The sequence below is a fragment of the Xenopus tropicalis genome, chromosome 2 (genome assembly GCF_000004195.4).
Source record: "Xenopus tropicalis strain Nigerian chromosome 2, UCB_Xtro_10.0, whole genome shotgun sequence".
Taxonomy (NCBI): Eukaryota; Metazoa; Chordata; class Amphibia; order Anura; family Pipidae; genus Xenopus; species Xenopus tropicalis.
This window is the reverse complement of record NC_030678.2, coordinates 169,351,981-169,374,843: the sequence shown is the minus strand read 5'-3', so window position 1 is coordinate 169,374,843 and position 22,863 is coordinate 169,351,981. Positions and strand designations below refer to the sequence as shown.

Sequence of the window (22,863 nt, the reverse complement as noted above, 5' to 3'; positions counted from 1 at the left end):
TTAAATGTTCTAGTGTTTCAACTAATGATGGACTGAAATTTGTCCACCAAGCTAATGTGAGGATGACCTTGGTGACACTAGCTAGTACTGGCACCACATTGATTTAACCAGCTAGTGTTGGACTAAAAGTTGTCCACCTAGTTAGTGTCAGCATCATCTTTGATAAATCAGCTGGTGTTGGGCTTGATCTTTGTTCTTCAAGTTGATGTGAGATGGCCGTGCTAAAAGAACCTAGGTAGAGTATTTAGTTGACAAAACCAGCTAGTATGGAGATGCCATTGGTCCTGCTAGTATGGAGATGCCGTTGGTAAAGCTAGTATGGAGATGCCGTTGGTCCTGCTAGTGTGGGCATGCCCTTGGTTCAGCTAGTGTGGGGATGCCCCTGGTCCAGCTAGTATGGAGATGCCCTTGGTTCAGCTAGTATGGAGATGCCCTTGGTCCTGCTAGTATGGAGATGCCCTTGTTCCTGCTAGTATGGAGATGCCCTTGGTCCTGCTAGTATGGAGATGCTGTTGGTCCAGCTAGTGTGGGGATGCCCTTGGTCCAGCTAGTGTGGGGATGCCCTTGGTCCAGCTAGTGTGGGGATGCCCTTGGTCCAGCTAGTATGGAGATGCCCTTGGTCCAGCTAGTATGGAGAAGCCCTTGGTCCTGCTAGTATGGAGATGCTGTTGGTCCTGCTAGTATGGAGATGCCCTTGGTCCAGCTAGTATGGAGATGCTGTTGGTCCAGCTAGTATGGAGATGCTGTTGGTCCTGCTAGTATGGAGATGTCCTTGGTCCAGCTAGTATGGAGATGCCGTTGGTCCAGCTAGTATGGAGATGCTGTTGGTCCTGCTAGTATGGAGATGCCCTTGGTCCAGCTAGTATGGAGATGCCATTGGTCCAGCTAGTATGGAGATGCTGTTGGTCCTGCTAGTATGGAGATGCCCTTGGTCCAGCTAGTATCGAGATGCTGTTGGTCCAGCTAGTGTGGGGATGCCCTTGGTCCAGCCAGCTAGTGTCATGATCATCTTGGTCAGCCTAGTTAGTATGATGATGGCCAGACCAACTATTTTTGGGATAATTTTTTTCTGTCCATAGAAAGTGCCAGTGGGCACATTTAGTTAATTCCAGCTAATGTGGGAATGATGCCATTCAGTACCAATCAGTGTCATGAATACAGATGACCTCATTTAAGGTGTGACATCATCAGAATCTGAAACCTTGTTTTTCTGAATATTAGCGTTAGCCTGACTTTCTTATTGGGCCATCCTACTATTGTTCCTTCCTTTTTTAAAGAAAACAATGGTAATAATGCGAGTAAATCCTTGACGCCATACCCATTTGGTAATTTAGTGACTGTACATGATCTCCGGCGGGGGCCGCGATGCTAATTCCAGGAGGGCTGCCATTAAACCTGCTCCAGATTAGTAAGTGAATCACAAAATAAATTGGGCCAGTTGTCAGAGAAAAAGCATTTCGGTGATTTGCTTCCGACTTGGCTCTCCCGACGTTCTCCTCTGTAATTCCCCACCTATCTCCGCCGCCGAGGCTGGCGCAATAAAATATAAATTAGAAAGTACAGCAGATTTAAGCAGTTTTAGTGCAAGTTTTCAATTTCCTCCCGGTGATAGCTCCATAGTCTTTCCTTTCGAGGAGCTGATTTTAATTAGGCTTCAATAAGGCCTTTCTCCATAAAGCAGGCTCCCGCGGAGGTTCGCCGGCTGCCCGCCGATTGAGGCTAATATTACCTTGTCATTTTTTTTCCCCCCTTCATTTTACAGGGCGTTTTATGAGTGTTTGACATTGATAGGGAGAAATATTTAGCATTACAATAAATCCAGCCAATCTTTATAGCTCAGCTACATGCCGGGCCAAACCAGTTCCTTGCCGTGTAAGCAGCTCCGGCGGTGAGCAGGTTGGTTCCACAGTGGGGATTCTCTGGGGCAGGGGGTGTAACAGTTGGCTTGGGATATGGAGGGGATACTGTCATCACTTAATTACCTATTTTGTCCTGCACTTTGTTTATTATATTAACTTTAAGCTGAAAGCACCACAGAAGTGGTTCAGATTTTGGCCAGATATCGGTTGAGCGGGCTGATTGGTGAGCGCCGTGAATGGGCCAACTCGTACTGGGGGGCCTCTCTAAAGGTGGCCATACACGGCCCGATTGTAGCTGCCAATATGGGTCCCTTAGACCAATTCGGCAGCTTATCGGCCCATGTATGGGCACAAACGACGGGCCTGCCCGACCGATATCTGGCCTGAAATCGAGGAGATATCAATCGGGCAGGTTAAAAAATTTAGTCGGATCAGGGACCGCATCGGCTCGTTGATGTGGTCCCTGAACCAATTGCCCCTATTACCGGCATTCTAACTCGATTGAATTAGCCTGAATTCATCCGATATCCCCCACCCGTAGGTGGGGATATCGGGAGAAGATCTGCTCGCTTGGTGACCTCGCCAGGCGAGCAGATGTTAACGTGTATGGCCAACTTAAGGCATAAATCCTTGTTTCCGTGTCAACAAAGTGCTTTTTCTGGTAGGGCAGTTATCCCCTCTTCCTGTGCTACCTTGGCTTGGAGCAGGTGGAGTTGCAGCTCTCCAACTGCCCAGGTCAAGTCATGTGATGCCTATGCCAACAATGAGTGTCCAATGAGGAAGCCAGAGAGAGCTCTCCAAAATGGCAACCCACTGTAACTGAAATGGGAATTGCCTTCAATGGCACCAAAGAGGTCAAGCAAGTATTTGAGGACTTTGAAACGCAAGCATCTCTAGAGGCAGGCTAGGGTTATAAAACTCAAATTCTCCTTTCATTGCTTGACTCTTATGACCCACAGATAGTGGGTATCATAGATGCCACAGAAGGTTTATGGGCACACTATATTGTGCCCAGGCCATGCCCTATTACACCTCAGCCACACCCCTTCCTCCACCCAAACTGAGTATATAAGTAATATCTGGCATATCCATTAGAAATCGTATTTGTAATAACACCAGTACGGAGCATAGATTCCATCATTTTCAGCCCCACTTCTCAGGGACGGATTCCCAATCATTGCACAGCAATATGGCAACCTTTCTGATAAAGTTCATTGATTACATGTCAGCTGCTTAATTGCCTCTGCTTTCAGGAGAAGAATCAAATATTGCAGATAAGGCTGAATTTTGCCAGTGGTTTGTGGTTAGATGACTTTCTGTGTCCTGATGGTTCTAGGGTAAAGCAGAGAGCAATGAAGATTATTTATCTGGATAAATAAATATATAAACATCGATGCTGCCATATTGTTTCCTTAAGACCTGAGGTCCCCAACCTTTTTTTATCCATGAACCACGTTCAAAGGTAAAAAAGGAGTTGGGGAGCAACACAAGTGTTCCAGAAGCTGGCACATAAGGCCTGTGATTGGATATTTGGTAGCCCCTCTGTTGCCAGGAATCCACAAATAATCACTGGGAGCAACATCTAAAGGGTTGGTGACCAACATGCTCCTTGCGAGTCATTGCTTGAGGATCACTGCCTTAAGGTCCCCATACACGTCAAGATCCGCTCACTTGTTGAGGTCGCCAAACGGGTGGATCTTCACCCGATATCCCCACCTACAGGTGGGCGGGAACATGGGGCCAAATGATCGAATTATAATGGCGGTAATGGGGCAGTCGGTTTGGGGACCGCATCAACGAGCCGATGCGGTCCCTGATCCGTATACATCTTTTAACCTGCCTGATCAATATCTGGCCAATTTGAGGCCAGATATCGGTCGGGTATGGCCGTCATTTGTGCCCCTACACGGGCCGATAAGCTGCTGAATCTGTCCAAGGGACCCATATCGGCAGCTACAATTGGCCCATGTATGGGGACCTTTAGATAGTACAATATTGGGGCGTAGCTTACTTTGTGCATTGTGTTTATTTGTATTGATACAATATTATATATTCCATGTAACTGTTCCAGGCCTAATGTACTGTGTAAGCAAAGTCAGCCTTCAGCATTACCTTCATTGCAGAACTGCAATTCTCTCCTATAAACATGTGGCACGTGGATGTTGGGAAACCCGGCGCGCCGATGCTTGCCCGCAGCTAGAGGCAAACCCCTGGCTGGAATGTGTAGTTCAGCGACAGCTGCGGGATTATATTTTGGAGAGCCCTCTTGTAGCAGATCAACTTATCACTCAGTGAAGATGTTTGGGCTTCCCACCCCAGACTGACTTTTTTTTTTTCCCAAATGTCTTGAAATGCAGCCCCTTTGCTGATGGATACGTCGGGCCCTCTGAATGCCGATGCCCCCCCTCCATTATAAAGGAATTTACTTTCCATGAGCAAAGCAAAAATAGGAAATGTAGCACTATATGGACCCGACCATATTGGATTATGCCCAATTTAGAACAGCGGCTCTCAACCTGTGGGTCGGGACCCCTTTGGGTTCGTCTAAGGCCATCGGAAAACACATATTTCCGATGGTCTTAGGAATAATTTTATGGTTGGGGGTCACCACAACATGAGGAACTGTATTAAAGGGTCGCGGCATTAGGAAGGTTGAGAACCACTGGTTTAGGATAATATATATAATGGTACAGAGGTAGTTTTTCCCCGGCCAGCTACAAGTAGCAGCTACTAATCAATAGTCTGAAATATACTTGTTAAGCCACAGTTCCTTCCTTATTATCCCCAGATTCCATAGTCCAGAATACATGGTTTGTTTCTGAGATCAATAAGAGTTCTGTGGGGCCCATCTACATTAAGACCCCGAGCCCTATGTCCCCTGAGAGATTAAATACTCAGAGGTGGCCCAACCCCTTACAGTAGCCACAGTAGCCCTAAGGCAATGAGGTGTTCTAGGGTAACCCTATATGAAAGTTGTGTGAAGATCTGAATTGAGGTCAGGTCCTATCACTCTTGCCATAATAGAGATGCCTCTGCACTTCCACACATCAGGCTTTTAACTGCCTTGCCCCAGGCAATCCATGATCCGCTGCCTTATCCGTGTTTTGTCTGCCGGAAACCTCCTTCCGTAGGTTTAAGGTGAGACAAAGCCAGTGGTTGCCCCTCAGGAGCCTCTCAATTCCTCCATCAAACATTCCCCCTGCAGAACTTGCTCGAGTCTCAAGTTTCTCCTCGTTGCCTCCTAATCACTGTAATTTAACAGATTCCCTAATTACCTGTCTCATACGGAAACCGCTTGATTGCTGTTTCTTCCTTGGCTTTGTCTCAGAGTGGAAGTGACGGTGGGATTTACATCTAATGTATGTGGCGTTCATTAGCTCCCATTGTATAAGGGTGGTCTTCCCTTCTCTCCCAAGTTGCCTCCTTTTCTTAATTGTAGCCGATATGTTTTTAAAAAAAAAATAGACTGATGTGTATCATATGAACCGGGTGTTTAGTAGGGGAAAACATGAACGTCTATAAGTTTCCCTCCATTTTGAAGTTTTGTAAGGCAGGACCTTCACATGTTGTTGACATAACTTGCTAGAGATCCAGTGGACACCCCAGATTTCACCCTATTTAACAAATCTCAACTTGTATGGGGACCTTTACAGTTGGGGCCAGGGGGGCCTCCTAGGCATTAAAAAAATGCATCCCTTGGCAGTCTATCTCACTCCCAGCTATTCTTTTCCCTCTGGCCATAAAGCGCCTTGTCCTGAGTCAGAAGAGTGATGAGAGACATAGGCAGGAGGAGAGAGATCAAGTTTTCTGGAGTGGAAACACATGATGTGAGCGCTTTGGAATTAGGGAAGAAATGAAGCATTTCGTCAACCTACTTTGTTATCTCTTAAGGGCAATTGGTTCCCGACACCTGGGAGAATTGTCCTGTTGTGTTTGCATAACAAGGAGGTGGCTTCCTGTTTATAGTGCTTTTGTTAGGCCCGTTGGCCTCGAGTAGTAGCCCAACACATCATTCAGCAGGTTCAGCTCTGTCGTGTGTTTTGGAAAGTGCGTTATTGTTGGGAAGAGTCAGGTAATGTTGACAGAACCTTCTTGGAATTAAGAAGAATCCCATGAGAAATCTAGATAGTGACCCTGGTAGAACCAGTAGAGTTACCACGTGGCTTTCATGCAGATATTAGTATTATGGAACAAAAGTAGCAGCCTATGGCAAGCCTAGGTCCCGTTCGTTAAGCTGGGCGTACATGTAAAGCTCTGCTCAGCTAGGTCACTAAACAAGTAGAACTTTGCCTTATTCAGCCCCTGGGTCAAACAGGACTAATCCAAGCTTTTTGCCCCCGAGGCTAATGATCCTATAATAATGCAGACCCATCAATAGGCCTGTCAGAAAGATTAATGGCACATTTTGTGTTGGGTATCTCTCAGGCAGCCCCCATACATGGGCCAATAAGCCCCCAACGTGGTTGGAAGATGCAGACTTGGTAACAAATGTCGGACTATTTATGTCGAACTTTGGGAAAACTTTTTGTTTAGTCACAGATAAGAAAACAATGGTGAGAAATCCAGGATGGACAAAATATTTCCTGCCCCCCCCCCCCCCCCCAGGCTGTGCCCTAATTATCTTTCCTAATCCCAGGATCACACGTTGCCCCTACAATCCATTATACACTGGGGCCTAATTCCGTGTGTGCTCCCAACAGACTCCCCGCGTGGGGCAGCACCTGTGCCGTTCCTCTGGGTTCCTTCCCACCCACACACAGAGTGGGACGTGCCATAGTCTTTATCAGTGGGTTTCAGCTAAATCCTGAGTGACGCCTGTCAGCTGGGCCTGGGGTTTTATATGTACAATGTAGCGAGGGGGCTGTGTGATCCCCTGGGAATGACTGGGGTGCCTTATTGCACAACATTATGGGATATTCTGTTTTGCATTTATATCAGTCCCTGCCCCAGTGGAGCTTACAATCTAAGGTCCCAATCACATTCCCATCAGTCCCTGCCCCAGTGAGCTTACAATCTAAGGTCCCTATCACATTCCCATCAGTCCCTGCCCCAGTGGAGCTTACAATATAAGGTCCCTATCCCATTCCCATCAGTCCCTGCCCCAGTGAGCTTACAATCTAAGGTCCCTATCACATTCCCATCAGTCCCTGCCCCAGTGAGCTTACAATCTAAGGTCCCTATCACATTCCCATCAGTCCCTGCCCCAGTGAGCTTACAATCTAAGGTCCCTATCACATTCCCATCAGTCCCTGCCCCAGTGAGCTTACAATCTAAGGTCCCTATCACATTCCCATCAGTCCCTGCCCCAGTGAGCTTACAATCTAAGGTCCCTATCACATTCCCATCAGTCCCTGCCCCAGTGAGCTTACAATCTAAGGTCCCTATCACATTCCCATCAGTCCCTGCCCCAGTGAGCTTACAATCTAAGGTCCCTATCACATTCCCATCAGTCCCTGCCCCAGTGAGCTTACAATCTAAGGTCCCTATCACATTCCCATCAGTCCCTGCCCCAGTGAGCTTACAATCTAAGGTCCCTATCCCATTCCCATCAGTCCCTGCCCCAGTGAGCTTACAATCTAAGGTCCCTATCACATTCCCATCAGTCCCTGCCCCAGTGAGCTTACAATCTAAGGTCCCTATCACATTCCCATCAGTCCCTGCCCCAGTGGAGCTTACAATCTAAGGTCCCTATCACATTCCCATCAGTCCCTGCCCCAGTGAGCTTACAATCTAAGGTCCCTATCACATTCCCATCAGTCCCTGCCCCAGTGAGCTTACAATCTAAGGTTCCTATCACATTCCCATCAGTCCCTGCCCCAGTGGAGCTTACAATCTAAGGTCCCTATCACATTCCCATCAGCCCCTGCCCCAGTGAGCTTACAATCTAAGGTCCCTATCACATTCCCATCAGTCCCTGCCCCAGTGAGCTTACAATCTAAAGTCCCTATCACATTCCCTGGTCTACACAATGCAGCCCAAATGAATTCTGGGAGTCAGCTGGGAAGCTCAGTTATTAGTCTGAGATTCTTTTGTGCTTCTTTGTGAATTTTTGCTCATTTTGGTGAAAATTTCAAGGAAAGGAGGGGGTACACAAGTGAAGTTGCACCCAGGAGAAAAGGCCTGACGAGTGAAGAGTAAATAGCAGTTTATAAAGCCTGTCAGGCCCGTTAGTGCCCAGTAGATCTGTCAGGCTGGGAAAGAGCCTTTCTGGTGGGGGGAAGGATATAGAATTGCACTGGAAATCGCAGTCAAAAGGTTAGATCCACAATCCGATTGTCTCCCTCAATCGTCAGTGACAGAGAAGCTCTGCTGTGTGTTTACTGAAGGCTTCAGCCTCCGGTTGGCCTGGAGGCACGTTTCCCTGTTAATTAAACCCATCAAGGCTCTGGGTATTATCTTCAGCCCAAGCAAAACTAAAGTGGGGGGGGGGGGGGAAGGAATTCTGTGTGGGCACAGTCGGTAGGCTCTGCCATCTGATTTTAGCATTATTTAGTGGGTAGGGCCCATCCGTCTAGAGCTGTCCAGTGAAGGGTGGGAGGGTATCACACCGGGAGCCCATGGCTTTAGGGCTGAAATTGTGGGACATTTTTTTTTAATTTAACTCCCCCCCCCCAGTGGTGAAACTACCTATACAGCAGACCCAGTGGTTGCGGGGGCGGGGGGGGGGGCAGGGGTCGCAACAGCTGGGTTTGCTGTTTAGGTAGTTTCACCACTGGGGGGGGGGATGCGCCCAGACCATGGGGTCTTCTGTATTGCAGTCCCTCCTCCCACGGTGTTATGTGGCTTTAGAGGTTCAGTGGGTTGGGGGAGAAGGGACTGTTTGCGCTGGGCCCCCCCAAAAGATTTTTTTTGCAGGGGGGCCTGCTGCAACCAAGTTACACCGCTGCCCCCCCCAGTTCTTTGAAGGTCAACCTTTGCCAGTGACCACTTAGTTCATAACAAGGTTACAAATATAGGAAAACATCAGTGTATCAGTCATTCAGGTCCAAGAATATCTAGATACCTTACCCCACTGACCTTAAAAATGGCCCTACAGGGGTATCTGGGGGGTAAATATAAGTTTTCCCTAAACCTCATCCTAATTGGCATTCAGTTGCCCCCCCCCCCCGTTCCACCCATTGCCCCCCCCCCGTTCCACCCACTGCCCCCCCCCGTTCCACCCACTGCCCCCCAATGGGGGGAGTTCCCTAGAGTTTGAGAACCACAGCCTGTAGTCCGGACCCCTTTTGACCAACCCTCTGGGATCTGGAAAATTGACTGCCTTGATTGTCCCAGGCCCAGTTGTCACCGTGGCTACTGCCATCTTACTATTAGACCCCCTTCAGCCCCCACTTCCATTTAAACCCCAACCCCATCCTAAACCTTTTCCTATATATACAATTTTAATCACAGTCATTAAAACATATCTATAAGCAGTATCTGTCCGGCCATTTCCATTCTCTGCCCTGCTGGTTCTCACTCCAGACACAATGTAGCAGAAACCATCTGATTTACCGACATGGGGGAGAACTGACTTCCACTAAATTGTTTCAGGGGTCGGACCAGCAAGGGATAAACAAGTGCAGTTACATTTACAAATAACTAATTGTGAAGTTGCCTAGAATGTATGTATGTACATTTGTATAACTTTATTTATAAAGCGCCACAAGGGTACGCAGCGCTTTACAATCTTACAATATACACAATTACACACAGGGAGGACAAGTGTTATAATAAATACAATAAATAAGTATAAATACACAGGGAATAAGTGCCATGGGGTATGAGACACAGTAGGAAGGAGGTCGCTGCCCCGTAGAGCTTACAATCTAAGTTGATCTAAGAATGACATTTTCTTTCATTATGCACTCTTTGGTTGGAGTTACCCTTTATTTATATCAAGGATAAAGGGTCACTAGTCCCATGTTTATGACAATACGATGAATTTGAAGGGAAAGTAAGCCTCGGCTAAGCGCGGGAGAGCCGTTGCTAATTTTCTTGCCGCTGCAGCATTGGCGCTTCGGAATGGGTAGAACTGCAGGGGGGCTGGGCCTATTCTGCTTCCTCCAGACATGCAGCGGCGGGGGGATTCCCTTTTGCATTCAGAGCCAGCGCAGGTTCATGTTTTATTACTTAAAGCTCCCATCAGTACCCCAGCGCATTACTGTGCGGCGGTGTTGGGCCGGGGAGGTCCTGCTGGGGCTCTTCTGACCTGGAACAAAAGCTCTGTGACCTGCTCTTTCAACTTGCTAGCAGGGATCCTGGCCGATTAGCAATGGACCAGCAGTCACAGCTTCCTCCTTTGAACACTGTTTCCACTGGGTTGGGGGATTTATGCGCCAAAAAAAAAAAAAAAGTAAATTAGGACTTTTTAATAACTTCCAGTATTCTTCTCCTCCTGGCAGAGGCTGATGGGATTTGTAGTTTAAGAATGAGACTCTAAGAAAGAGAATGTAATTCTGAGCAACTTTCCAATATACATTCCTTACGCGTTATCTTTTGTTCTAAAGTTACACATAATGTGGCAGAAAGGGACAGACAGACACAGCTTTCGATAGCGTAATCGCTATTGAAAGCTGTGTCTGTCTACAGAGAACCGGGGAACAGAAAGGGACAGACGGACGTAGCTTTCGATAGCGTAATCGCTATTGAAAGCTGTGTCTGTCTACAGAGAACCTGGGAACAGAAGGGACAGACGGACGTAGCTTTCGATAGCGTAATCGCTATTGAAAGCTGTGTCTGTCTACAGAGAACCGGGGAACAGAAAGGGACAGACGGACGTAGCTTTCGATAGCGTAATCGCTATTGAAAGCTGTGTCTGTCTACAGAGAACCGGGGAACAGAAAGGGACAGACGGACGTAGCTTTCGATAGCGTAATCGCTATTGAAAGCTGTGTCTGTCTACAGAGAACCTGGGAACAGAAGGGACAGACGGACGTAGCTTTCGATAGCGTAATCGCTATTGAAAGCTGTGTCTGTCTACAGAGAACCGGGGAACAGAAAGGGACAGACGGACGTAGCTTTCGATAGCGTAATCGCTATTGAAAGCTGTGTCTGTCTACAGAGAACCGGGGAACAGAAAGGGACAGACGGACGTAGCTTTCGATAGCGTAATCGCTATTGAAAGCTGTGTCTGTCTACAGAGAACCGGGGAACAGAAAGGGACAGACGGACGTAGCTTTCGATAGCGTAATCGCTATTGAAAGCTGTGTCCGTCTGTCCCTTTCTGTTCCCTGTGTCTGTCTACAGAGAACCTGGGAACAGAAAGGGACAGACAGACACAGCTTCCCATAGCGATTACCCTATCGAAAGCTGTGTCCGTCTGTCCCTTTCCGTTCCGTGGTTCTGCATAGCACAAGTCAGTTCTCGTCCAGGTCAGCGTGGCTTCTGCTACATTGTTTCAGAGAATATTATGGCTTTTTAATAACTTTGCAGCTTCCAATATTCTGCTCCTCCTGGCAGAGACTGATGGGAGTTGCAGTTTAAGAATGAAACCCACAAACCGGTTTTTGCTTAATGAAAGAGAATGAAATTCTGAGCAACTTTCCAATATACATTCATTACGCGTTATCTTAAGTTACTCGTAAAGGGGCAGAAAGGGACAGACAGACACAACTTTCGATAGCGTAATCACTATCGAAAGCTGTGTCTGCCTGTCCCTTTCTGTTCCCTGGTTATGCGTAGACAGACACAGCTTTCGATAGCGATTACGTTATCGAAAGCTGCGTCCGTCTGTCCCTATCTGTTCCCTGGTTCTGTGTAGACAGACACAGCTATCGATTACGCTATCGAAAGCTGTGTCTGTCTGTCCCTTTCTGTTCCCTGGTTCTGCGTAGCACAAGTCAATTCTCGTCCAGGTCAGTGTGGCTTCTGCTACATTGTTTCAGAGAATATTATGGCTTTTTAATAATTTTGCAGCTTCCAGCATTCTGCTCCTCCTGGCAGAGGCTGATGGGAGTTGTAGTTTAAGAATGAGACCCACAAACAGTTTTTTGCGTAGTGAAAGAGAACGTAATTCTGTGCAACTTTCCAATATACATTCATTACGCGTTATCTTTTGTTCTAAAGTTACACGTAAAGGGGCAGAAAGGGACAGACAGACACAGCTTTCGATAGCGTAATTGCTATCGAAAGCTGTGTCTGTCTGTCTCTTTCTGTTCCCTGGTTCTGTGTAGACAGACACAGCTTTCCATAGCCATTACACTATTGAAAGCTGTGTCTGTCTGTCCCTTTCTGTTCCCTGGTTCTGCGTAGACAGACACAGCTTTCCATAGCGACTACGAGATCAAAAGCTGTGTCTGTCTGTCCCTTTCTGTTCCCTGGTTCCACATAGACAGACACAGCTTTCGATAGTGATTACGCTATCAAAAGTTGTGTCCATCTGTCCCTTTCTGTTCCCTGGTTCTGCCTAGCACAAGTCCGTTCTCGTCCAGGTCAGCGTGGCTTCTGCTACATGGTTTCAGAGAATATTATGGCAGTGGAAAGGTTTAAAGAAGATAAAAATAAACCCCCTCCCTTCGCTAATAACCCTGCTTTTCCTTGTCAGTCTGACATCTCATAACTTAGATGGGTGAGAAAACACGAGGAGAATAAGCCGGACAGCATGACCGCGAAAAGAGAAAAAAAATATATATCTATTGATTTTCTCTACAAAACAATTCAATAAATAGTTGTTCTTTACCAGGGCTCTGAGAGTAAAGGGGAAAGAAAGTGCCTTGTTTATGATTAATGGGACTTAAAGGGAAAATATACCCTAAATAAATTGACTTTGCGCTTATATTCTATCAATGGGCCCTACGACATTTATAGCTGTAGTTATTGCCATATTCCTGCCTGTGGGAGACGCCATACTTATTGCAGGTAGAATGTTTACATATAAAGGGACATCTTTTTGTTTGTTCTTCCATTATTCAGGCCAGACAGTTGTTATTCCCCCCCTGGAGAGAGCGCTGGGTGGTTTCCTCCCTCTGGTACAAGTTACCGCAGCCGGTGGGAGTCAATGACATTTTAACGTACGACAATATCTGATGCACTGAGACGCTTTATCAACGTGACATGTTTTCTTTCATTCCCGTATAATGAAGTGCCTGCTTATTATGGGTGACAGTCTGTAGCGCTCTACTAATGATGATGATGATGATCGTTCACAGTGGGCTCCTCATTACAGCCCAGAAAGGAAATCCAAGGGCTTCTTGCCTTTCCCATGATGCTAATCAGCTTCACATTTTCCTTTTGCTTCGGCTCTGTGTGGTGTGAACATTGAAAGGTTTTGGTGGTGGTGATGGTCTTGCTATTGGCCTTCATGCTGTAGAAGCTGGAAGCTCCATCTATAGTAAGCTTGTGTATTGTAGACCTTCAACGTCCAAGTTGCGTGGGGTCTCCTCAGTGATCTGCTCAACCAGTGTCTATCAGGTAGATATCCATTGGACGAGGATCATCCACTGATGCCTTCATGACAAGGTTGAGTAGACTTATGATCCTATCTTTGGCTTGGAGGCAAAGAGTTCTTTCAGTCCAATTTGGTGTCGGTGGCAAAGCTTTAGGAATGTGTGTGGCCAGCTTTTGGGATGTTAGGCGAGATACCTGCTAGTTACTTGAAAGATCTGTACGATCTCCAGTAGGGATTCAATCTAGACCAAAATGTCTTGTAAAGGTCCCCATACACTGGCAGATCCATCGCCAAGTGAGCAGATCTTCTCCCGATATCCCCCACCTACGGGTGGGCGATATCGGGAGAATCCAGGATAATTTGATAGTTTTGCCCTGGGGCCAAACGATCGAATTATAACGACGGGTATAGGCAAAGTCGGTCCAGGGACCGGATCAACGAGTCAATTCGGTCCCCGATCCGACTAAATTTTCTAACCTGCCCGATCGAGATCTGGCCGATTTCAGGCCAGATATCGGTCGGGCAGACCCGTTGGAAGTGCCCATACACGGGCCGATAAGCTGCTGAATCGGTCCAAAGGACTGATATCGGCAGTTACTATCGGCCTGTGTATGGGGACCTTAAGGGATGTGTAACCAGCCAATACTATCAGTTGTATCTTCTGCAGGGCTCTCATGTTGGCTCTCATACTTGTTCCTCCCAAGCCCGTCATTATTTTTCTTTTTCGTGTTTCTGGGACAGTTTTGGGATGGAAGCAAGTTGCCTTTCATGCATGTATTTCTAAGATTGTTTTTTACAATCTTTGGTTGGAGTTACCCTTTATTTATATCAAAGATAAAGAGTCACTAGTCCCTCACAGAGCATGTTTATGCCAAGGGACAGACAATACGATCAGAGGCAAAGCTTTAGGAATGTGTGTGGCCGGCTTTTGGGATGTTAGCCGAGATACCTGCTAGTTACTTGGAAGATTTGTAGGATCTCCAATAGGGATTCAGACTAGACCAAAATGTCTTGTAAGGCATGTGTAACCAGCCAATACTATCAGTTGTATCTTCTGCAGGGCTCTCATGTTGGTTCTCATACATGTTCCTCCCAAGCCAGTGTTTCTTTTTCATGTTCTGGGACAGTTTTGGGATGGAAGCAAGTTGCCGTTCATGCATGTATTTCTTAGATTGTTCTGATCCCCGTTAGAACTGATAAAGAGCCAATGACAGATCAAAGGTTGGGCCTATAAATCATGATATGTTATTGAAAGCTGTATTCATTTAGATGCGCATAGCATGGGAACCATTACCCTGAGAATGATGGATAGGTCATGCGTGCAAGAGCGATTTGCTTAGTGAGCTATGTATTGGGAGGTCCACGTTGGCCGTGGTGGACTAGAGCGGTAAAGGCTAAATGCTTATTGGTTGCTGTGGGTTATTGGAAACTGGGTTATTGGAAAGGGCCCAACTCTGATCCTGTTGGCCCATGAGGGAACTCTGTACTCATTGTTAGGAACAATGTGATATTCCTATAACCCAAAAGCACCCAAACCGGTAGAATGTTCCATGGTGGGCAGCAACAAGAATAGGTTCCAAGGATTCCAGATTATAGATCTGTTACATGTATTGTTTCGCCCCCCTAACAAATGTTGGGACCTACTTAACCTGATCCAACTAAAGATTGTGTATGTTTTTGTCTCTTCCAGATCAGCCGCTGGTTCTGCAGAATCATTTGAGACTAAGGACCCCCCCACCGCCCTTAAGCCACCCACAAATCCCTCATCATGCCGCGTCCATCAATTCTTTGAACAGGGGCAATTACACCCCGCGTAGCAACCCCAGCCCCGCGCCTACGGACCACTCTCTGTCGGGGGAGCCGCCGGGCGGGGGCCAGGAGGCCATACATGCCCAGGACAACTGGTTGCTAAACAGCAACATTCCCCTGGAGACCAGGTATCCTTTAATCCCTTTGCTGAAAAATACATGGTGGTGTTTTGAGTTTTAAGTGTTGACAAGTGGTAACAATGAAAGAGCCTCTAATTGCCGCTCAAAGGGATGTTGAAATGTTACTCAGCGCCGGCGCTTTTGTTTTATCTCCCGAACACAAGTGTCAGAAGGGGGTGTGAGTTCAAGTACCAAGTGGTCTGGTTTCAAATTGCTTTCCCAAACATGATTTTAAAGGTTAAATCTCATGTTTTAAGTGAGCGGCCAGGCCCTTCTGCTGGGCTGGTGGGATGTGGGGAAAAGCAACCCCTGCCCTGCAAAGCCTATGTACCGACAGCTGTTGTTGAACTTTAACTCTCATCACTCCCAGACACTGGTGTTGAACTTCACCAATTAATGAGCATACAGACCCACAGCCACAGTCCCTTCCCAGAGGCTATTATCCCCTCACTGCTACTATAGGCACCATCTCTCCCTACTATACCTGCTATCCCACAGCCACAGTCCCTTCCCAGAGGCTATTATCCCCTCACTGCTACTATAGGCACCATCTCTCCCTACTATACCTGCTATCCCACAGCCCCAGTCCCTTCCCAGAGGCTATTATCCCCCCACTGTTACTATAGGCACCATCTCTCCCTACTACACCTGCTATCCCACAGCCCCAGTCCCTTCCCAGAGGCTATTATCCCCCCACTGCTACTATAGGCACTATCTCTCCCTACTATACCTGCTATCCCACAGCCCCAGTCCCTTCCCAGAGGCTATTATCCCCCCCACTGCTACTATAGGCACTATCTCTCCCTACTATACCTGCTATCCCACAGCCCCAGTCCCTTCCCAGAGGCTATTATCCCCCCACTGCTACTATAGGCACCATCTCTCCCTACTATACCTGCTATCCCACAGCCCCAGTCCCTTCCCAGAGGCTATTATCCTCCCACTGCTACTATAGGCACCATCTCTCCCTACTATACCTGCTATCCCACAGCCCCAGTCCCTTCCCAGAGGCTATTATCCCCCCACTGCTACTATAGGCACCATCTCTCCCTACTATACCTGCTATCCCACAGCCCCAGTCCCTTCCCAGAGGCTATTATCCCCCCACTGCTACTATAGGCACCATCTCTCCCTACTATACCTGCTATCCCACAGCCCCAGTCCCTTCCCAGAGGCTATTATCCCCCCACTGCTACTATAGGCACTATCTCTCCCTACTATACCTGCTATCCCACAGCCCCAGTCCCTTCCCAGAGGCTATTATCCCCCCCACTGCTACTATAGGCACCATCTCTCCCTACTATACCTGCTATCCCACAGCCCCAGTCCCTTCCCAGAGGCTATTATCCCCCCACTGCTACTATAGGCACTATCTCTCCCTACTATACCTGCTATCCCACAGCCCCAGTCCCTTCCCAGAGGCTATTATCCCCCCCACTGCTACTATAGGCACCATCTCTCCCTACTATACCTGCTATCCCACAGCCCCAGTCCCTTCCCAGAGGCTATTATCCCCCCACTGCTACTATAGGCACCATCTCTCCCTACTATACCTGCTATCCCACAGCCCCAGTCCCTTCCCAGAGGCAATTATCCCCCCACTGCTACTATAGGCACCATCTCTCCCTACTATACCTGCTATCCCACAGCCCCAGTCCCTTCCCAGAGGCTATTATCCCACTGCTACTATAGGCACCATCTCTCCCTACTATACCTGCTATCCCACAGCCCAGTCCCTTCCCAGAGGCTATTATCCCACTGCTACTATAGGCACCATCTCTCCCTACTATACCTGCTATCCCACAACCCCAGTCCCTTCCCAGAGGCTATTATCCCCCCACTGCTACTATAGGCACCATCTCTCCCTACTATACCTGCTATCCCACAGCCCCAGTCCCTTCCCAGAGGCTATTATCCCCCCACTGCTACTATAGGCACCATCTCTCCCTACTATACCTGCTATCCCACAGCCCCAGTCCCTTCCCAGAGGCTATTATCCCCCCACTGCTACTATAGGCACCATCTCTCCCTACTATACCTGCTATCCCACAGCCCCAGTCCCTTCCCAGAGGCTATTATCCCCCCACTGCTACTATAGGCACCATCTCTCCCTACTATACCTGCTATCCCACAGCCCCAGTCCCTTCCCAGAGGCTATTATCCCCCCACTGCTACTATAGGCACCATCTCTCCCTACTATACCTGCTATCCCACAGCCCCAGTCCCTTCCCAGAGGCTATTATCCCACTGCTACTATAGGCACCATCTCTCCCTACTATACCTGCTATCCCACAGCCCCAGTCCCTTCCCAGAGGCTATTATCCCCCCAATGCTACTATAGGCACCATCTCTCCCTACTATACCTGCTATCCCACAGCCCCAGTCCCTTCCCAGAGGCTATTATCCCCCCAATGCTACTATAGGCACCATCTCTCCCTACTATACCTGCTATCCCACAGCCACAGTCCCTTCCCAGAGGCTATTATCCCACTGCTACTATAGGCACCATCTCTCCCTACTATACCTGCTATCCCACAGCCCCAGTCCCTTCCCAGAGGCTATTATCCCCCCACTGCTACTATAGGCACCATCTCTCCCTACTATACCTGCTATCCCACAGCCACAGTCCCTTCCCAGAGGCTATTAAGTATAGTTTACCTATACTTTAAACAGCAAAGGAGCATTTAGTGCAGTCCATAACTCAGGAGACCTACTAGCCGGCCGGTACATTTAGTGTCTGTTCAGCAAATCAGAATAATCACTTAGACAGTCAGGGCTCCAGCTGAAATGTTATATCTCCCTAGAATTCATACTTTTGTGGTCGGTTATCTAATACATATGGTTTGAAGTTGGCAAGGACCTGAGGGAAATATCTGTAGGCAAAGTTATTGCCTTGGGGCATATAAATTCCATTTGCCAAGAGTGAAGGAGAGAGGTCACCATTTTTGGGTCACAGACTGTTTGAAAGGGCAGCAAGTATCAGTCAGGCTAGCCAGATGTATGAACTAGAGGATATAGAGTAGCGCTAGTCATACAACGTGGATAATTGGTTGCAGCGCTCTCACGGAATCGCCCCACCTTTAGTGAAACAACATAAGTAAAATAAGGTTCCCCTTAGGCCTAATAACATTAGAATGAAAAAGTCTTTGTCTTTATTAGTAAAACCATGAAAAGAAACCACTTTGCCTTCCGACACACAAAACAAAACCAATATAAAATCCATAAATACTACCAATTTGAAATCCTGTCAGGGGAGGAGGGACTAAAACACTGATGTCACAAATTGTAACAACTTCCCCACAGCTTACAGACAGCATGCAGGAACTACATAACCCACAATGCATTGCACTGGGATGTTCCTTTCCTTATTGACATCACGTGTGCAGCAGGGAATTGTGGGATTGGGAGGAGGCAGGCTGAGGGACAGGCGACTACTGTTACATTTTATTTGAGTCACAAAGTAGTCAGCCAATCAGCAGGGGAACAGGGGGCGGGGCTTAGGGAACTGTTTCAAACCAGATTATTAATCAATGTATATTGCAAAGTTGCTTGAATGTTTACTTTTCAAAAAGCTTAAATCGTGTTTGGGTGAAGTTCCCCTTTAACACACATTTCCCCCCTGAACACAGCAGAAAACTCTTCTAAATTCCCTTATCATGAATTCCCTCCTCCGCTTCATTATGTGTAATTAACAAGTAAATAGCATTAAAGATTTCATTGAGAGTTGCTCAGTGACCAGTAACTGCATCTGACATTTAATATAACACATTAATCAAAAAAAGTCACTAGCCTAATTTTCTCTAATTAGGCAATTACACCGACTATATATATATAACTAAAGGAATGATCACAGGTCATGTCTGAAGATCATTACCTTCTCTGGGTGTGGCCAATGTTTAACCCTTTCATGCCGCACACTTTTACATTGTGTATCTTTTCAGGAGCACATAAGCTGACTGCCTGAATTGTTTTTCTGTAATTCTACTTCTGTAACAAGATATAGGGCTCTGGATACCTTGAAATGCAAACATTATTTTTCCTAATATAGAGAAATATATTAGAAACATTTATGCATAAAAACAGCACTGATTTAGAAACATTCATGTCTCCTGAGTGCACCAATAACATATAAGTTTTATGAAGATTTCTCATTAAAATCTGTGTTTATTGATGAAGCTTTTGGAAAATCGCCTCAGAACTAGCAATTTACAGCATGTTTTCTCCCACATGTCCATAGGTATAAAGTTAAAACTTCGTAAATCTAAATGCCAAGGGTCTTCTGAACAGTTAGACACCCAACATGCTTAGGATTACTAACATATTTGACATGTATAGACCCCAAAATAAAATAGTGCTCATGACTTTTCATGGCTGACACTTAAGCTGTGAGAACACTTCACTGCCTGTGTTTTATATTTTGTAAAAGCCCCTAACATTAAGCTGAAAACGAAAATATTTTTTGTTTTTGGAAAGTAAACAGTCAACTTAGTTGAAACTAAATAAATAAGTCTTTCTACTCTAACATAAACCAAACAATCTACTGAAACAATCAATTCAAAGCAATTAAAATCAAAATTTTGCTTTTTGTAGAGTCTTGCTATTAGAATATTTGATGCAATATAAGGAATTTTAAAAAATCTTCCTTTTTTTTTAGATTTTATTGATAAACAGTCTATGGGAAAAAAAAAACATTTTGTCTAAAATTCAATTTTGGCAAAATGAAAAATAACCAAAACACTAATTATCATTATAGTGAAAGTAATTGAATTTGTGTAAAAATATTACATTTCAGTAATATTTACTTACCAGGTTCTGTGCCAGTATCAACAAACATTTCATTATCCATCAGTGTCAAAATTTCTTTGAAAATCAGTGGAAATATAACAGTTTACAGATAGGGTCCATAAGGATTTGCTTTACATTTATTTTTAACAGGGACTAAAGCTTGGCTGATAAATTTCCATAAATTTTGTACATGCAATAATTGCAAAAGCAACAAATGTAAGGCAGTTAGAATGTATATATTCTAGGAGGAGTTTCAGTATTCCCTGGCAGGAAAACGTTATTTATTGTTTCTAGAGAAAAGAAGTGAGACCACAGTGAGCAATTGGAATTGCTGGTAGGTTTCCAGAAAGCATTGTATGCTGCTTGGGAGTTGTACCAACCAACAAGAATCAAGGATAATAGCCTCTGGGAAGGGACTGGGGCTGTGGGATAGCAGGTATAGTAGGGAGAGATGGTGCCTATAGTAGCAGTGGGGGGATAATAGCCTCTGGGAAGGGACTGGGGCTGTGGGATAGCAGGTATAGTAGGGAGAGATGGTGCCTATAGTAGCAGTGGGGGGATAATAGCCTCTGGGAAGGGACTGGGGCTGTGGGATAGCAGGTATAGTAGGGAGAGATGGTGCCTATAGTAGCAGTGGGGGGATAATAGCCTCTGGGAAGGGACTGGGGCTGTGGGATAGCAGGTATAGTAGGGAGAGATGGTGCCTATAGTAGCAGTGGGGGGATAATAGCCTCTGGGAAGGGACTGGGGCTGTGGGATAGCAGGTATAGTAGGGAGAGATGGTGCCTATAGTAGCAGTGGGGGGATAATAGCCTCTGGGAAGGGACTGGGGCTGTGGGATAGCAGGTATAGTAGGGAGAGATGGTGCCTATAGTAGCAGTGGGGGGATAATAGCCACTGGGAAGGGACTGGGGCTGTGGGATAGCAGGTATAGTAGGGAGAGATGGTGCCTATAGTAGCAGTGGAGGGATAATAGCCTCTGGGAAGGGACTGGGGCTGTGGGATAGCAGGTATAGTAGGGAGAGATGGTGCCTATAGTAGCAGTGGGGGGATAATAGCCTCTGGGAAGGGACTGGGGCTGTGGGATAGCAGGTATAGTAGGGAGAGATGGTGCCTATAGTAGCAGTGGGGGGATAATAGCCTCTGGGAAGGGACTGGGGCTGTGGGATAGCAGGTATAGTAGGGAGAGATGGTGCCTATAGTAGCAGTGGGGGGATAATAGCCACTGGGAAGGGACTGGGGCTGTGGGATAGCAGGTATAGTAGGGAGAGATGGTGCCTATAGTAGCAGTGGAGGGATAATAGCCTCTGGGAAGGGACTGGGGCTGTGGGATAGCAGGTATAGTAGGGAGAGATGGTGCCTATAGTAGCAGTGGGGGGATAATAGCCTCTGGGAAGGGACTGGGGCTGTGGGATAGCAGGTATAGTAGGGAGAGATGGTGCCTATAGTAGCAGTGGGGGGATAATAGCCTCTGGGAAGGGACTGGGGCTGTGGGATAGCAGGTATAGTAGGGAGAGATGGTGCCTATAGTAGCAGTGGGGGGATAATAGCCTCTGGGAAGGGACTGGGGCTGTGGGATAGCAGGTATAGTAGGGAGAGATGGTGCCTATAGTAGCAGTGGGGGGATAATAGCCTCTGGGAAGGGACTGGGGCTGTGGGATAGCAGGTATAGTAGGGAGAGATGGTGCCTATAGTAGCAGTGGGGGGATAATAGCCTCTGGGAAGGGACTGGGGCTGTGGGATAGCAGGTATAGTAGGGAGAGATGGTGCCTATAGTAGCAGTGGGGGGATAATAGCCTCTGGGAAGGGACTGGGGCTGTGGGATAGCAGGTATAGTAGGGAGAGATGGTGCCTATAGTAGCAGTGGGGGGATAATAGCCTCTGGGAAGGGACTGGGGCTGTGGGATAGCAGGTATAGTAGGGAGAGATGGTGCCTATAGTAGCAGTGGGGGGATAATAGCCTCTGGGAAGGGACTGGGGCTGTGGGATAGCAGGTATAGTAGGGAGAGATGGTGCCTATAGTAGCAGTGGGGGGATAATAGCCTCTGGGAAGGGACTGGGGCTGTGGGATAGCAGGTATAGTAGGGAGAGATGGTGCCTATAGTAGCAGTGGGGGGATAATAGCCTCTGGGAAGGGACTGGGGCTGTGGGATAGCAGGTATAGTAGGGAGAGATGGTGCCTATAGTAGCAGTGGGGGGATAATAGCCTCTGGGAAGGGACTGGGGCTGTGGGATAGCAGGTATAGTAGGGAGAGATGGTGCCTATAGTAGCAGTGGGGGGATAATAGCCACTGGGAAGGGACTGGGGCTGTGGGATAGCAGGTATAGTAGGGAGAGATGGTGCCTATAGTAGCAGTGGAGGGATAATAGCCTCTGGGAAGGGACTGGGGCTGTGGGATAGCAGGTATAGTAGGGAGAGATGGTGCCTATAGTAGCAGTGGGTGGATAATAGTCTCTGGGAAGGGACTGGGGCTGTGGGATAGCAGGTATAGTAGGGAGAGATGGTGCCTATAGTAGCAGTGGGGGGATAATAGCCTCTGGGAAGGGACTGGGGCTGTGGGATAGCAGGTATAGTAGGGAGAGATGGTGCCTATAGTAGCAGTGGGGGGATAATAGCCTCTGGGAAGGGACTGGGGCTGTGGGATAGCAGGTATAGTAGGGAGAGATGGTGCCTATAGTAGCAGTGGGGGGATAATAGCCTCTGGGAAGGGACTGGGGCTGTGGGATAGCAGGTATAGTAGGGAGAGATGGTGCCTATAGTAGCAGTGGGGGGATAATAGCCTCTGGGAAGGGACTGGGGCTGTGGGATAGCAGGTATAGTAGGGAGAGATGGTGCCTATAGTAGCAGTGGGGGAATAATAGCCTCTGGGAAGGGACTGGGGCTGTGGGATAGCAGGTATAGTAGGGAGAGATGGTGCCTATA

The 22,863-nt window shown here is 47.2% G+C and overlaps 1 protein-coding gene across 5 annotated transcripts in view; it reads left to right on the top strand.

Moving 5' to 3' along the window:
- tenm4 (teneurin transmembrane protein 4) overlaps nucleotides 1-22,863 on the top strand; it is an 811,512-nt gene that overhangs the window by 632,822 nt on the left and 155,827 nt on the right. For all 5 annotated transcript variants that reach the window (XM_031895585.1, XM_031895582.1, NM_001102688.1 and 2 more), the window contains 1 exon segment: nucleotides 14,918-15,164. In XM_031895585.1, the coding sequence (XP_031751445.1) occupies nucleotides 14,918-15,164 (247 nt within the window).